The 17761-nt window shown below is 40.4% G+C and overlaps 1 protein-coding gene across 5 annotated transcripts in view; it reads right to left on the bottom strand.

The window, feature by feature from the left end:
* Nucleotides 1-17761, bottom strand: part of rfx3 (regulatory factor X, 3 (influences HLA class II expression)) — a 337954-nt gene that overhangs the window by 18238 nt on the left and 301955 nt on the right. For all 5 annotated transcript variants that reach the window (XM_080188698.1, XM_080188699.1, XM_080188700.1 and 2 more), the window contains one exon: nt 6226-6434. In XM_080188698.1, the coding sequence (XP_080044824.1) occupies nt 6226-6434 (209 nt within the window). The remainder of the gene's footprint in view (nt 1-6225; nt 6435-17761) is intronic.

The raw sequence follows: 17761 nt of genomic DNA, 5'->3' as shown, positions 1-17761 counted from the left end.
GGGGGTTACAGATAGCGTGACATGAACTCAAGATCCCACTTCAGGCTATCCTCATGTGTGTGGAACTCAGCTATCAGTTTCTGCTCAGCGATTCTGCATTGTTATGTGTTGTGAAGGCTGCTTTGGAGAAGATCAGAGGCTGAATGCCTTTCACTGCTTAAGTGTTCCCTGACGGGAAAGGAACGGAACACTCCTGCCAGGTGATTGTTGAGCGATGTCCACTCATCCATTGTCGTAGCATCTGCACGGTCTCACCAATGTACCATGCCTCTGGACATCCTTTCCTGCAGTGTATCAGGTAGACAACATTAGCCAAGTTGCAAGAGTATGTACCATGTACCTGATGGATGGTGTTCTCATGTGAGACGATGGCATCCGTATTGATGATCCGGCACGTCTTGCAGAGGTTGCTGTGGTAGGGTTGTGTGGTGTCGTGGTCACTGTTCTCCTGTAGGCTGGGTAGTTTGCTGCGGACAATGATCTGTTTGAGGTTGCGCGGTTATTTGAAGGAAAGTAATGGGGGTGTGGGGATGGCCTTGGCAAGATGTTTGCTTTCATCGATGACATGTTGAAGACTCCAGAGAAGATGTCCTAACTTTTCCACTCTGGGGAAGTACTGCACGACGAAGGGTACTCTGTCTGCCGTGTCCCACGTTTGTCTTCTGAGGAGGTCAGTGAGCTTTTTCGCTGTAGGGTGTTGGAACTGTCGATCGCTGAGTTGAGTGCCACATCCTGCTCTTATGAGGGCATCTTTCAGCGTCTGTAGGTGTCTGTTACGATCTTCCTCATCTGAGCAGGTCCTGTGTATACAGAGAGCTTGTCCATAGGGGATAGCTTCTTTAATGCGTTTAGGGTAGAAGCTGGAGAAGTGGAGCATCATGAGGTCATCTGTGAAATGCTGACGTGACCGTCCTTGATGGGAGATGCGTGTCCAAGAATGCAACTGATTCCGGAGAATAGTCCATGGTGAGTCTGATGGTGGGATGGAATTTGTTGATGTCACCAGGTAGTTGTTTCAGTGACTGTTCACCATGAGTCCAAAGGAAGAAAATATCATCAATGTATCTAGAGTATAATGTCGGTTGAAGGTCCTGTGTGGTGAAGAAGTCTTATTCGAACCTGTGTGTGAAAATGTTGGCATACTGAGGTGTGAATTTGGTCCCCATGGCTGTTCCTGGATGAAGAAGTGGTTGTTGAAGGTGAAAGAAAATATTGTGGTCCAGGATGAAGCGAATGATTTGTAGAATTGAGGCTGGAGATTGGCTGTTGTTAGTGTTGAGTACTGAGGCAGTTGCAGCAACGCCGCCATTGTGGGGGTCAGATAAAATGGATCCAAGGATATTGAAGAAAGTGAGAATGGAAATTGCAGGGGTAAAAACCACAATCTTTCAGTCTTTCCTTGGCTCAAGGAAGGTGTCAGAGGACTGGAAAATTGCAAACATTACACCCTTGTTCAGAAAAGGTTGCAAAGATAAGTGAGAAATTACAAACCAGTCAATTTAATTTTGGTGGTGGGGACGCTTCTAGAAACGATTATTCAGGATATCATTACTAATTACATGGAAAATGTGGGTTAATTAAGAAGACCAGCATGGATTTTTAAGGGAAAATTATGTTTAACTTGCCGGAGTTTTTTGAAGAGAGGGCTGATGAGAGTAATATTGTTCACACACACATACTTTTAAAAAGCATTCGATACACCACAATATTACAGGCTTATGAGAAAAGTTACAGCTAATGGAATAAAAGGAACAGTAGAAATGTGGATACCGAATTGGCTGAGTCATGGGAAACAGTGAGTATTGATCAATGGATATTTTTTGGGCTGGGATAAGGTTTGTAATGGAGTCTTCTGGGGTTTGTCATTAGGACCCTTGCTTTTTCTGATATATATTAATAATCTAGACCTTGGTGCACAGGGGATAATTTCAAAGTCTGCAAATGACACAAAACTTGGAAACATCGTAAACTGTGAAGAAGTGTAAAACTTCAAAAGGACGTAGACAAGTTGCAGTCAGCAGACAGGTGGCAGGTGAAATTCAATGTGGTGAAATGTGAAGTGATTCATTTTGGTAGGAAGAACATGGAGAGACAATATAAAATAAAGAGTTCAATTCTAAAGGGTGCGCAGAAACAGATCTGGGTGTATGTGTGCATAAATTATTAAAGGTGGCAGGACAGGTGGAGAGAGTTGTTAATAAAGCATACAGTACTCTCTTGTGAGTATTCTCTCTCTCTCTCTTTCTCTATGAATGGTATGCTCTGTCTGTATAGCGCACAAGAAACAATACTTTTCACTGTATGCTAATACATGTGACAATAAATCAAATCAGTATCTTAGGCTTTAAGGCCAGCAGGGTGGAACACTGGTTATCACTGCTGCCTCATAGGGCCAGGAATCTTGATTCAATTCCAGCTTTGGGCAGAATTTGCACATTCTCCCCATCTCTGTGTGGGATTCCTCCAGATGCTTGGTTTCCTTCCACAGTACAAAAATGTGCAAATTAAGTGGATTGGCCATGCTAAACTGCCCCTTAGGATCCCAAGATGTATATTAAGGGGTTTAATGGGGAAAATACATGGGATTACAGGAATGGGCTTGTATGGGATGCTCTGTTGGAGAGCTGGTGCAGACTCAATGGACAGAAAGGCCTCTTTCTGCACTGTAAAGATTCTAATGGTGGCATAAAGTACAACAGCAAGGAGGTTATGCTGAATTTTTATAAGGCACTAGTTAGACCTCAGCTGGATTGTGTATAGTCCTGGGTGCTCCACTTTAGAAAGTTTAATGAACACATTAGAGAGAGTGCAAAAGAGGTTTCCAAGAATAGTCCCAGGAATGAGAAATTTCTGTTATGAAGATAAACTGGAGAAGTTGGGACTGTTCTCCTTGGACAGGAGAAGATGAAGAGGAGGCTCAATAGGGTATTCAAAACCTTGAGTGGACTGGACCAAGTAGATAGGGAGAAACTTCCCACTTGTAAAAGGAAGCAGAATGAGAGGGGACAGATTTAAAGTAACATGCAAAAGAAGCAAATGCAATGTGAGAAAAAGCTTTTCACATGAGTGGTTCAGGCCTGGATTGCATTGCCTAGAAGTATGGTGGAGGCAGGTTCAACTGAGGCAGTCTAAAGGGCATGAGATGATTATTTGAATGGGCCAAATTGCCTTCTACACTACAGCAATTCTGTGATTCTCTGATTTCCTTCTTCCCCGTATGCTTGTCTAGTTTCAACAGCACGGTGGCACAGCAGTTAGCACTGCTTCCTCACAGAGCCAGGGATCCGGGTTTGATTCCCAGCTTGGGTTACTGTCTATGTGGAGTCTGCATATTCTCCCCATGTCTGTGTGGATTTACTCTGGGTGCTCCAGTTTCCTCCCAGGGTGTGAAAGATGTGCTAGTTAGGTGTGCTGGCCATGCAAAATTCTCCCTCAGTCGTTGGAGTGTGGTGACTAGGGGATTTTCACAGTAACTTTACAGCAGTGTTAATGTAAGCCTACTTGTGACACTAATAAATAAACTTTAAATGCTACTTGCTTCAATCACTTGCCACGATAGTGAATTCCACATTTTCACCACTCTGGGTAAAAAAATCTTCTGAACTCTCTATTAGATTTTTTGGTGACAGTTCTATATTGATTGCCTCTAGTCATACTCTCCGTATCCACTCTATTAAATCTTTTTGTAATTTTAAAGAGCTCTATTAGGTCATCCTTCAACCTTTTTTTCAAGAAGGGAAAGAGACTCAGCTCACCAGTTCTTTTCTGATATGTATACCCAATGATTTCGGGTATCACCTTGTAAAACCTCTCTGCACCCTCTTCAGTGCCTCTATATCCTTTTTATAATATGCCAACCAGATCTGTATGCAGTACTCTTAAATATGGTCAAATAAAGTTTGATTCACATATAGCATAACTTCCCTGCTTTCTAATTTGATCCCTCTAGAAAGAAAGCCAAGCGACACCACCCCTGCCGCGTCGCCGCCGCGCCGTGCCCCCACCCAGAATCTCCCTGAGGCACTGTGTGATGCACAGAGTGTGGAGATTCATTCGGGTAAGTACACCCAAAAACTGAGTGGGAAAATTTCCTGTTTTCTCATCCATTAGGCACTTAATTTTTTTTGGGAGAATCCTGGCCCTAGTGTTTTGTTTCTTTTATTTATGGCCTTGATAATCTATGGTGCAACTTTTAGTAATTGATGCATTTGCACTTTGAGATCCCATTGTTCCTTTACCCATCTAGACTTTCACCCTCCAATTAAGTGACCTCCCTAATGTACTACCTCATATTTATTTGCGTTGAACATCGTTTGCCAATTATTTGCCCATTTTACAGATTTATTCCTGAAATTTATTGCAGTTATATCAAATGATTTATGAGGATTGAGCTTATTTGTTCTTCTAAGATTCTCAGGTCTGCCTCGAGCTCTCTTTTCTCCAACAGACACAACAGAAAAATCCTTGTATTTCAAAGTAGTTGAAGTACATGAAGTACTTTGAGAGGTTATTGAGAGACCAGATAAGGCACTACATAAATACAAGCTGCTTTTTTTATATAAATATAAACATCTTGAGAGTCCTCAGTCTCTCCTCATAACTCAGGTAGCCTAATCCCTGTCAGGTTAGCCATTCTGCTCTGTAACCTCTCCAGAGCCATTATGTCCCTGTTCGGAAGGCTCAGGAACAGCGATTACCACTCGACAATAACTGAGCATTTCAACATATAAATTCATTAAATTACAATACAAGTCAAAGAATAGGCTTATATGAAATAGCTGCAGCTTTCAGCTCAAATAAGTACATTTTATTTTGTATTTGTTTTCTTGTAATTTAAATGCTGTGATTTACAAATTATCTCAAGTGCAACTTCCTTTTCATACCTTTGGTTTATACTTGTAGTTTTGCCTACATAATGCTCAGTTAGTCTTGGTTCAATGTGATATATAATACAATAAATCTTCACTGAAAGCAGTGATTCCTTCGTTAAAATCACAACTAAGTGAAATGACTTTATACGAAACATTGATTCCTATAGAAACCAATGTTAAAATTGTAGCTAGGCTCTGTAGGAAATTCCTTATACTATACCCTCGAATTATGAATAGTCAACATTGCTAAATTCCTGTGTTGGTAAATTACATATATTTTCAAACTTATTTTATTTTTAAAGTTAAAAGGAAAGATAACTTCCCACTTACATATCTTCTGCTCATTTTGGATCCTGCTTCTGAAATTCTCACTCCCTGATCCTCTGCCTGCAAATTCTCTTCCTCCCCAGCCCTCCGAGTTGTGATCTCTCCTCACCCCAACACTCCGAGTTGTGGCCTCCAATCCTTCCCAATCCATCCTCTGGTCAAACCTCTCTTGCCACTTCCCCTCTCTAGGGCAGCTGTTCTTGTTTTAAAATCCAGATCCAATCCAAAGCCAGAGCTCCGATGTTGTGAGAGAGAGTCTGAATGGTGCAGAAATGCCGAGCTGGGGCTACTACAATCAGTTTTATTTTAATTTCCCCACTTGCTGCTTCTCGAGCTTAGGACAAGAGCGGTGAGGCAGAAGTATTTCTTAAAAAATCAGCTTAGAATTTCTGCATCATTGGGATTCACACTCACAACATTGGAGCTCTGTCTTTAGATTGAATCTGGATCCTCAAAGGGGACACAGGTCCATGAAAGGGAAGTATCGAGCATATGATTCGGGGAGAAGTTTGGCTAGAGGGTGGGAGCGGATGGGGGTTCAGATATGGTAGAGGATATACACGCAGCAGATAGGGTATACAACTCAGGGAGTAGGAAGTGGGAGAGCCCACAACCTGAGCAGTGGGGAGGGAGAGATCCTGCAATCTGGGGAGCGGGAGAGCTTGCAACTCAGAACTAGGAGGAGGAGGAGATTCCGTAATCTAGGGAGCAGGAAGGAGTACAGCCCAAAACCTGGGCAGTGAGGAGGGGGAGAGGCTGCAACCCAGAGATCAGGAGGGAAGAGGTTACTTCAAAATGGCACCAATTGGGTCTCACAGGAAGCAACTTAAAACTATTCTTGCGAAGCTCAACAAGATTACAGCCACACTAACTTACCAATGTTAAAGTTAAACTACGTTAAATGGGACAACGAGTGATAAACTTCTGCTTTGCATCCATCTCAGATGGCATGTCTATTATCTAGTTTATTTTGTGTCAGATCATTCACGCCACTGCAACATTTCCTTTTTTTGTTTTCCAAACCTACCTGTAAAAGGACCACTTGAGCAGAAATTGGCGGGCAGCTTTGGGAAAACTAGGACTTCCTTCATATGGCTTCAACACCTGTGTTACCACATTATCAAGCCAAGTAGCCCATTGCTCTAGGGTACTCTGTTGCTGGAGAGTCATCTTGAAGTCATGTTCCAGTCTTTGTACTGTGCTGTCATCACACTGACACACCCAGGAAGCCTGCTCCTGTCAAAGCATAGGAAACACTGAGATTGTGTTCATTATAGTTTAGTTGTAGCAAACAGCAAGGCACACCAAGATCAAAAGAACCTTAGCACTCTTGTTGTAGACTTGAACATAATATGAAGCTGGCAAAAAAATATATATTTACATTGTGCTTTTCATGACCACTAGTCTCAACATACTTTACAGGCATTTTTGAAGTGTAGTCACTGTTAATAAAGCAGCCAATTTGCACATGGCAAAATTCCACAAACAGCAATGTGTTAATGACCAGATAATCTCTTCCTGTGATGTTGATCAAGGGAAAAATGTTGGCCAGGTCACCAGGACCTGTACCTACACGGTGCACAAGACTGTAGCAAAAACTTCCTCCTCTTGCTGAAGCAGAGTCATTGGGTAAACATTGGGAAAACAGCAAAGTCTTCCAGCACGACTTGAGCAAGTTATCATGAGCTAAAGACTTGAGGGCAATCTTTCACTCAATGATAAGAATGATAAGTAATTTTTAGTTTCATTTTAAACATTTAAAAGCAGATATGCTACTTTTAAACTCTTAAAAACGTTTAACACTTTTGGAACAGTTTCCAAAAATTTATGAACTTTAAAATACTGCGACAGAGGAAGAGTAGGGAGAGACAAAGAGAGGGAGGGAGATAGTTACAGAGAATGACAGGTGTGCCTAAGTTCCAGGGCAAGTCCTTCTGGCCTTGACTTTGTCTAAATCTCCAGTCTGCTGAGGGCTGTTCCTTGGGTATCTTTGCCACCAGTTCATTTACTCAACACTGGCTTCTCAGTGCTTCTGACAATGATGTCAGAAAAAGCACTTGATGGGAGCGGATAAAGATGGCAAAACCATCTTAGATTTTGCCGTGTCTTCCCATTCATCGAGTACTGTTTCCAATATTGGTAGAACTCGGACTTTATTTTTGATCCTTTTGTATTCATGACAATGAATCATGAAGAGCTGTGATTTTATTGCTGATAAATCATGCCTTGAAAACGCAAGGTCATCTAAATTTATTTGCTTTAGATTTCTCACTAATGTTGTCCTTCCTTGCTGATGTGTGCCTGTGATTATCAGCCTGAACTCATCGTATATGAAGTTGTCATGTAATATTGTTATATTATTTCAATTTGATTTAGGAACTATAGTTGATGTATATGTATATATAAGTATTCAGACTGTCACATCATTCACCACTATATTAGAGTACATAATGACAATAGGAAAGGGAAGTCCAGTTCAGTAGCAATGAAGCAAACAAAATGTTCTAAATAACATTTAAATGGTTACTGTAATTTTCCAAACCACTAGACAAATTAATATAAGCTCTTTGAACGTCAGCATTGCTTTTTCCAGTTTAAATAATGATTTTGATGTCACAGAAGCGAACACAAGAGGTGGAAGACTGATTGTGAACAGGAATTGTTAACCTTTAGAAAGGGTGAGATTTTACAGCCCCCAGTGTTAGTGTTTTTGAAAGCAGGGAGGCTCAGAAACTCAGTGCATGGCTTGCAGATGCTTTACACGTGCCCTCCAACCTGTAACCCATTTTGTGGGCTGCGATGAGACGTCAGATGGCCAACCTGTCCTTTGGCCTATTTTTGGCTGAAGGTGGCAGCCTACTGGATGCTGCCTGAAAGCAACAGTAACAAGATTCTCAAGCCCAAAGCTAAAGGAGAAAGAAGCAAAGTTTCACAGATTTTGGCTGTTGACTCTTTGACCCACTCTGGAAACCATACAGATCCCCTAGAATGCAGGGCTATTTGGACAAACCTTTAAATCATGCTTTTTCTGACATCTTACATTATGGTACCCAAGTAACAGAGGTTGAGAAAATTGAGATGAAAGATCAGTACTGCACCACCTATCTCATTAAGATAGAAGATCAACATGATCTAGCTGAATGGCAGGGCAGACTTGAGGATCTACGCCTGCTCCTATTTCCTACATTCCATCTGTTCCTACAAATTTTGTCCTGCATTTACTCTAGACTCAGGCAGAGACATGGGAATAGGATCTCCACCTCTTTTTCCTCTTCACCTAATCTGGGAATGCAGATTTTCCAGCTGTAGTGTTGAGGAATATCTACATGTTCGACATGTATAATGTGCTTTGTATAACATTCCTCCATCACCAATACTGTCAGAAAGTTGATAAACTAGTCATTCATCTTATTTGCTGTTGTTGGATAATAAAATCATAGGAACATTAAAAGTTGGAGCAGCAGTAGATCATTTGGCCCCTTGCACTCAATAAGGTCATGATTGATCTGATTGCAGCCTGAACTCCACTTCCTGCCTGCCTTCCATAACCTTCAATTCCCTTTTCAATTAAAAATCTGTCGAACTCAGCCTTGAATATGTTCAATGATGCAGCCTCAACTACTCTCTAGAAAAAAGAATTCCTGAAGATAATGACCCTCGAAGAGAAGACATTTCTTCTCATCTCTATTTTAAATGGGAGATCACTTATTTTGAAGCTGTGTCTCCTAGTTCTAGGTTCCCCCCTGAGGGAAAAATCCTCTTAGCATCTACCGTATCAAACCACCTTATAAGATCATCCCTTATTCTTCCCAACTCTATTGATTATAGGCTCAATTTGCTCAACCGTTCCTCATATAAAAAAAAAATTCCTTCATGCCAGGAAGGCTCTAATGAGCCTTCTCTGAACTGCTTCCAAAGGAAGTATACCTTTCCTTAAATATTATGGTGATGGTAGTGAAGAACAGATTGAGCAGAAACAATTAAAATGCAAACAATCTCCTAATAATTTCAGGAGGCTTTGTATAATATTCCTCCATCAACCAATACCACCAGAAAGCAGATTAACTAGTCATTCATCTTATTTGCTGTTGTTGGATCATTACTGGTTAGAGACTGTTACTGTTGTTGGAGAAACTGGTTGGTGCATTTGCTAACATTTCAAAAATAATTCAACAGGTGCAAATCGGTTTGAGATATCCTGAAGTTGACAAGCATGCTTACTCTTAGTTCAATTATTTTGTTATGTAAGAACTTTGTCAGGGAACTACAAATTAACTCTTGTATAACAAGTTTTAACAGTTTTAATTCAGTAAAGGGTCCCTAATGGTATTAATGCTACAGTATTATAACAGGTTTGACAATCAGTTTGGTTCATTTCCAATAGGATTTTTTTTTTACTAGGTATCAGCTGCATTATTTTTGGATTAAATTTAGATTGCCTATAATGATACCACTATTGTTAGTCAGAATAGAAATGATTGCGTAAGAGTTCAGTCAGCAATCCTGTAAATAAGAGATTGATTTTACACGCATGATTTGTGATTAACTATCCTCCACTAGCTGCATTTTGCTGGACAGCACACAGGAGACACTGCAGCAGCTTTGTTGGGTTATGTTTGTTATACTTTGTAAAGAGTCTTTTTTCAATTTACTCGTATATTGTTTGCTGCAGTGTGCTATTTAAAGATTCTGCTGAATAAATAGACTTTGTTTGATGTACATTTAATATTTGCTGTGCGCTCTGCCATAGCTCCCAGTCCAACTAATTAGCTGACATGGTGGTGTTCACGGGCACGTTGCTACATTTATTATTTTTAGTGGGCTCGAGATGCTGGGAAGACATCTGGTTCACAGTCCTCTGCTTAATGACTGTTTGTAATCAGCCAAAAGAACTTGTATAACTGGTGTCCAGGGAGAAGTTTTCTATTCTCATTACAAGTGCAAGCCAACTTTGTGAAGAATCAGAGGTCCCAACGTAAAACCTACCAAATAATAAGATACAAGATAATTCTTCACAGGTGAATGTATTGGAACACAAAAACACTGCCTCACCCCTGCCCGAAAATTTTCTATTTTGTTGAAAGGTGAATTCTTGTTTTCGTCAAGATGAGGAATGTCAATGTTGGAGAATGGAATGCATTTTTGCCTCTGTATCCATTGTCTGCAATGGACAAGGATAAAATATTTAGATATGAAATAATGCTTTCTCTACACTGCCTCAACAATGTGCTCAAACTGCTGAAAAGGATATTTTCTATTGTACCAGTATGATATCTGACCAAGATGATCAATTTAATGGTAACTTGGGCTGAACTGCAAGCTGTTTAATGCTGCTTGCAACAACTACTAAGAATTGTTTTTGACTGATCAAATTCAATTCACATAAATGCTTACAATTAGGAGAGAGGGTAGACTTTTGCACAGTCTGTCTGTTTGTGGTTTTACAAATGAGTACACGTTATGTTTTTATCAAATGTGACATTACAAAGTTGAGATCAGTTATATTCCATAATCATATCTGGCCCAGTATTCTCAAGTGTTAACCCCTAAAGAATTTGTAGTACACACTCAAGGATGTTTTTAATTTTGATGTAGTTGTACAAAAGGCTGTAGCACTGATCCATAAATAATTTGATTCCACTATGAATATGGCGTTGCTACAACCACTGACTGCTTTGTCTTATTTTAGGGCACTTAATTACTCTAAACTTGTTGCCTTGTCAAAAGTCAACAAGTACTCTTTTTAATTAAGTGTTACAAAAGTGCTTTCAGATGTTGTAAATAATAGCAACACCACCGTTGTCATGTATTGCAATACCCACAGTGTTGGCTCCAATTAGCTTATGACACAATAGAACAGAATCCATGTAATTACAATCAAAAAGGGACCCAGGGGATGGATCTCTAGAGGTTCTTTGCAGAAAAGAACTGGGAGGTATGCTGACAAGCCAGGCAACCTTCAGTAAATGCATTTTAAGAGGCAAGACAATCTGGGAAGAGTACTTCTTAGTACTCTTCATTTTGTTAGATTATAATTAACCTATCTAAATCTATTTTGACATATTTTAGTTTTGCCGCCAAGAAAATCTTCAAGCAGGGTGTACCATCCCTGCATGGCATTCCAAGAGACAGCAAGTGCCAAACACAAAAGAATTTATAGTTCTAACAAAGCAATTCTTATTCAAAGGCAGTTTGATAAAAAAACTGTGGCGTTAAATCATGAACTATTTTATTCCACTATAAATTTGATGTTGCTACAATCAATGACTATTTGTTGTATTATTTGGGATCCTGAGTATTCTAAATGTATTGCTTGTGAATTGCCTTCTGATTATAAAAATAATAGTTACGCTAGCGTACTCCCATTGTCAATGTGAGGGAGGTTGCAACTTCTGCAGCAAATCCAAAGTTGGGAAAGAGATGAACCCATAATTGAAGTGTCCTCAGAAGTTTTTTGCAGGCAACATTTATACATTTCTAAAAATACTTCTGGGAAATGTCAAGTATAATGTTATTTTTCAACATTAAAAAAAGAACGTTTAGAACGAAATGCAGATTTATCTTATCCAATAAAGAGTAACTCTGTTTCATTTAGAATTAACAAACAACTAAATGAACGTTTGACTTAGTAAGTTGAAACATATAAAAAAAAGATTTTTCTCATCATTAACATTAATTTCCAGAAAAGCAACAGTGCCATGAACTGGGTGTAATGACCTCCATGACCGATTCTCTGATCTATGCTCATGTCAAGCTGGGTTTAACTTACTGAACAGCAGTGTGATGAATGTGAACTTGGGCAAAGCATTTAATAAAAATAGACCGCTGCTTAAAAAAGGAATTGAAAAGCATGTTTTTGTGAGGTGAGGCTCCCAGAGGGGAGCCATGATTGACAGGATCATTAATTGGAGAACCAGATATAGAGGTCAGTGTGCCTGCTTTGTGGCGCTTCCCGTTTCCTGATAATTAATTTTAATGACAGGGAAACTGCAAGTGCCATGATCTGGATGGGCATTGATCTAAAGTTCCTTTCAGGAGTGAAACCTCAAGTTCTACTGGAGGGGGATTTTAGGCTTGATGCCAAAGCAGAAGTAAGATAAATAATGATTTGTGCATGTGATGAACATGACTTATTAACAATGAGCCAAGCTAGGCAAATATAATTACTTTTTCCCTGTTCTACTTTCTTGTACGACTGGTTCTATACATCAAACACTGACATTGAGAACTTTGCTATTTATAATGATAGAAGGTTCAACATTACAGAACATAATTCAAAAAGAATGAAATCTCAAGAATAAACAATGAATTCAAGCAGAACTATTTGATAGAAAGAGGAAATAAGAATATTCAGTAAGATTTCCCATTGAAATTGTGCCACTTGCTGATTCCCATTATGGGATATTTCGTGAGAAACAAGAGTAGTCTTTAAATAAACTAAATACATTGGCCATGAATTTCTGCTGTGTGCACATTTAGCAATCTGGCGTTTGGGTGTAGAATTAAATTTTTCATTACATTTCTGCTCAAGCTCATTTACATTTTGCAGAATGTAAAAATCTTCCACGAAGCAGTGCAATAGGACAGCGTGTTAAGATGTTCAGAAAAGATAGGAAAGGGGGAAGGGTGGCAGTATCAATTAAGGTGAAAATTGCAGTGCTGGAGAGAGAGACAGTTGTCCTAGAAAGATCAAAGAGAGAGGGGGGAATTCTCCTGTTCCACCTGCCATGGGAATTGTAGCTGGTAGGGGCAGACCACGCAAAGGTTGACCTTGGGCAGGATTCTCCAGTTTTGGGGCGAGTGCGGCCGGAGAATCCCACCCAGCATCTATTTGGCTAGAGGTAAGGAACAAAAAGATGCGATTACATTGCCTGGTGTAGTTTACAGGCCACAAACTACTGAGAAAGGTGTAATGGATCAAATTTGTAAGGAAATTATGGAGATGTGCAAAAATTATACAGTAGGGGTATTAATGTCCAGAGAGACTTGCATATGGACTGGAATAGCCCTAGTGTAAAGGGCAGAGAGGGGCAAAAATTCCTAGAGTGTGTTCAGGAAAATTTTCTGCATCAGTATGGTTTCAGTCCAACAACAAAGAAGCCATTACTAGACACAGAGTCACAGAGGTTTACAGCATGGAAATAAGCCCTTTGGCCCAACTTGTCCATGCTGCCCTATTTTTTAAAACCCCTAAGCTAAACCCAATTGCCCGAATTTGGCCCATATCCCTCTACACCCATCATACCCATGTAACTCGCTAAATGCTTTTTAAAAGACAAAATTATACCTACCTCTACTACTACTACCTCTGGCAGCTCGTTCCAGACACTCACTCCCTCTGTGTGAAAAAATTACCCCTCTGGACACTTTTGTATCTCTTCCCTCTCACCTTAAACCTATGCTCTCTAGTTTTAGACTGCCCTATCTTTGAGAAAAGATATTGACGATCTAACTGATCAATGCCCCTCATTATTTTATAGACCTCTATAAGATCACCCCTCAGCCTCCTAGCTGATTCTTGGGAATGAGGTCAACCATATAGATCAAGTGTCAGCTGGGGGACATTTAGGTGACAGTAATTATTGTATCATTATGTTTAGGTTTGCTATGGAAAAAGACAAGGAAAGATACAGAGTAAGAATAACTAGGGAAAAGCCAACTTTAATGGGATAAGAATAGATAGCCAGGTAAACAGGCTGCCTTTAAAGAGGAGATACTTTGAGTACTGTCAAGGTATAGTCTCATGAAGTGGGGAGATAGGATAAATCAATGCTCCCTGGACAGCAGGAGGATGATATAACTGAGAACCAGGCTGAATATGGACGAGAAGTGAAAAAGCAAATAGAAAATGCAAAGAGAGATTACGAGACTGGCAGCATCATAAAAGGGAACCCAAAAGTCTTCTATAGACATAAATAGTAGCGGGATGGTAAAAAGGGGAGTGGGGCCAATTAGAGTTCAAAAGGGGGATTTACACATGGAGGCACTGGGCATATCAAGCTATTAAATGAAGAAGCATCTGTATGTACCAATAAAGATGCCGCTGAACAGGTCATGATGAAAGATGAGGTCATTCAGACACTTGAAGAGATTAAAATTGATAAGGAGGTTGTATTTGATAGGCTCTTTCTATTAAAAGTTGATAATGCATTAAGACGAGATGAGATACATCCTCTTTGATTTGATTTATTATTGTCACATGTATTAGTATACAGTGAAAAGTATTGTTTCTTGTGCACTATACAGACAAAGCATAACATTCATAAAAAAGGAAACGAGACAGTGCAGAATGTACTGTTACATTAATAGCTGGGGTATGGAGAAAGATCAATTAATATGAGGTTGGTCCATGCAAATGTCTGGTGACATCAGGGAAGAAGCTGTTCTTGAGTCAGTTGGTACATGACTTCAGATTTTTGTATCTTTTCCCCAATGGAAGAACATGGAAGAGAGTATGTCCGGTTGTGTGGGGTCCTTAATTATGCTGCTGCTTTGCTGAAGCAGCGGGAAGTGTAGACAGAGTCAATGGATGGGAGGCTGGTTTGCATGATAGATTAGGGTACATTCACAACCTTTTGTAGTCTCTCATGGTCTTGGGCAGAACAGGAGCCATAACAAGCTGTGATACAACCAGAAAGAATACTTTTTACGGTGTAAAAATTGGTGAGTCATAGGTGACATGCCAAATTTCCTTAGTCTTGTGAGAAAGTAGAGACATTGCTGGGCTTTCTTAACTATAATGTCGGCATGGGGGGGATCCATGAATATGGGGGATCCAAGAATAATAAGAGAAGGAAGATTGGAAACGGCAGAAGCATTGGCCATAATTTTCCAGCCTTCAATGGACTCAGGAGCGATGCCAGTGAAGTGGCTGCCAATCTCTTATTTCTTTCTCCTTCTCCTCCAAACCTTCTATATTCAGCCTGGTTCTTGTTTGGACAATCTGCCTGACATCTGTTGCAAGTGGATCTTTTCTTCTCATCTTAATCGCGATCTCTTCTTTAATCCAGAGACCTTTTGTTTAACCTAACTTTCTCCTTTGTGGGATCATAGCTTGATTGCCCAAAATATCTGTCCAACCTTTGCTCAAAAAAGTGCACAAAGATTAGTTCAGCAGCTACAGGCCAGTCAGTTAACTTCAGTGTTGAGGAAGCTTCTAGAAATGATAATTTAGGACATAATTAATAGTCACTTGGGTGAAAGCGGGTTAATTAAGGAAAGGCAGCATGGATTTGTTATGAAAAATTTATGTTTAATTAACTTGTTTTTGATAAGGTAAAGGAGAGGCCTGATGAGAGTAATACTGTTGATGTGGTGACTTAGACTTCCAAACGGCAATTGATAAAGTGCTGTACAACAGACCTGTGGGCAAAATTATAGCTCATGGAATAAAAGGGGCAGTAGCGACATGGATAGATATTTGGCTGAGTAACAGGAAGTAGAGTAGTAGTAGACAAGAAATGTTTTTTAAACTGTAGGAATTTTTATAGTGGAGTTCTCCAGGGATTGGTGTTAGTATCCTTGCTCTTCCTCAGTGACGTACACCTTCTTTTGTAGGGCACAATTTCAAAATTTGTGGATGATATAAAACTTGAAGTATTGTGAACTGTGAGGAAGATTGTGTAAAACCTTAAAAGAATTTACACAGGTTGATGGAATGGGTGGATAAGTGGCAGTTGAAAGTTAATGCAGAGAAGTGTAATAGTTTCATTTTGGTAGGAAAAATGCAGAACGGCAATATAAAATAAGGGTACAATTCTAAAGAGGGGCAGGAACAGAGGGACATGGGTGTATATCATTGAAGGTGACAGGACGGGATGAAAGCTCGATTAATAAGACAGACAGCATTCTAGGTTTTATTAACAGGGGCATAAATTAAAAAGTAGTTACGTTAAACTTGTATAAAACACAGGTTCAGCCTCAGCTGGAATACTGTGCTCAGTTCCAGGCTTCCCACTTCAAGAAAAATGTGAAGGCATTAGAGAGAATGCAGAAAAGATTCATGAGAGTGGTTCCACGGATGAAAAATTTCAGTTATTAAATAGATTGGAAAAGTTGGCACTGTTCTCTTTGGAGATGAAGCGATGTAATGGAGGTATTCAAAATCATAGGGATCTGGGCAGAGTCGATAGGGAAAACCTGTTCCCATTGGTAGGATGATCAAGAACAAGAGGGCACAGATTTAAGTAATTAGCAAAAGAAGTAATGAGAAACATGAGTAAATTTTTTTCACAACACAACACTGCCTGGGAGTGCAGTGGAAGCAGATTCAATTGAGTCACCCGAGAGCTGCTTGCCTCACAGCACCAGGGTCCCAGCTTCAATTCCAGCCTCAGGTCACTCTCTCTATGGAGTTTGCACATTCTCTCCTTGCCTGTGTGGGTTTCCTCTGGGTGCTCTGGTTTCCTCCCACAGTCCAAAGATGTGCGAGTTAGGTTGACTGGCCATGTTAAGTTGACCCTAGTGTTGGGTGGATTAGCAGAGTAAATGTGTGGGGTTATGGGAATTGGGCCTGGGTGGGATTGTGGTCAGTACAGACCCGATGGGCCGAATGGCCTCCTGTGTTGGGTGGCACAGCAGCACAGTGGTTAACACTGCAGCTTCACAGCTCCAGGGACTTGGCTTCGCTTCCCGGCTCAGGTCACTGTCTGTGTGGAGTTTGCATGTTCTCCTTGTGTCTGCGTGGGTTTCCTCCATGTGCTCTGAGGTTTCCTCCCACAGTTCAAAGATGTGCGGCTTAGGTTGATTGGCCATGCTAAAATTGCCCCTTAGTGTCCTGAGATGCATAGGTTAGAGGGATTAGCTGGTAAATATGTCACGATATGGGGGTAGGGCCTGGGTGGGATTGTGGTTGGTGCAGACTCGATGGGCCAAAGGGCCTCTTTCTGCACTGTTGGATTCTATGGAGATGGGATTGGAGTATTACATGGCTACAGGGAGCAGACCAGGGAATGGCATTGTGTAAATTGCTTCTTTGGAGATTCAACGCAGACATGACAGACCAAATGGCCACTTTCTGTACTACAACCATTCTGTGATTCTATAATTAATGTTTGCATTAAAAAACATTCCTTGGTACATTTAAGAATGGTAACCTGGGGGAGTTTTATTAATAAAGTTGAAAATGGGTTATTATGCAAGATAAAGGGTGTAAATTCACCAACTCTTGAAAACTGTTCTGGGGATCCCAATATGCGATTAATTCAGACAGCATGCCCAAATTTGTACTGCTTACTAATTTCCATTATTCCTTTGTGCAGCAAGTCTTAAACAAACTATTGGTGGCTTCATGCATTTAGCAAGGTGCTCAAGTTTGTGCAAAGCAGTGTCACTTAAAAATAGCCTGCACAAATTAAAGTCATCCTGACTTCTCACTGTTGGAGCTGTTTGTGGAGGGAAGTCTAAAAGCAGGAAGTACAGTAAATTTTCATGCAACAGGGGAGATCATGCCCAGAGTTCTCAGGTGCCTTGGCGGACAAGGTAGAAAGGAGGCAAGTGTGATTTAGCCACAAGGGGTTCAGAGCCAAACTTTCAGACAAATTTTGCGAAGCCCTGAGGGCAGC

Source organism: Carcharhinus amblyrhynchos, chromosome 5 (assembly GCF_965287045.1).
Source record: "Carcharhinus amblyrhynchos chromosome 5, sCarAmb.v2.hapA, whole genome shotgun sequence".
NCBI lineage: Eukaryota > Metazoa > Chordata > Chondrichthyes > Carcharhiniformes > Carcharhinidae > Carcharhinus > Carcharhinus amblyrhynchos.
This window is presented reverse-complemented; position numbering and strand designations above follow the sequence as displayed.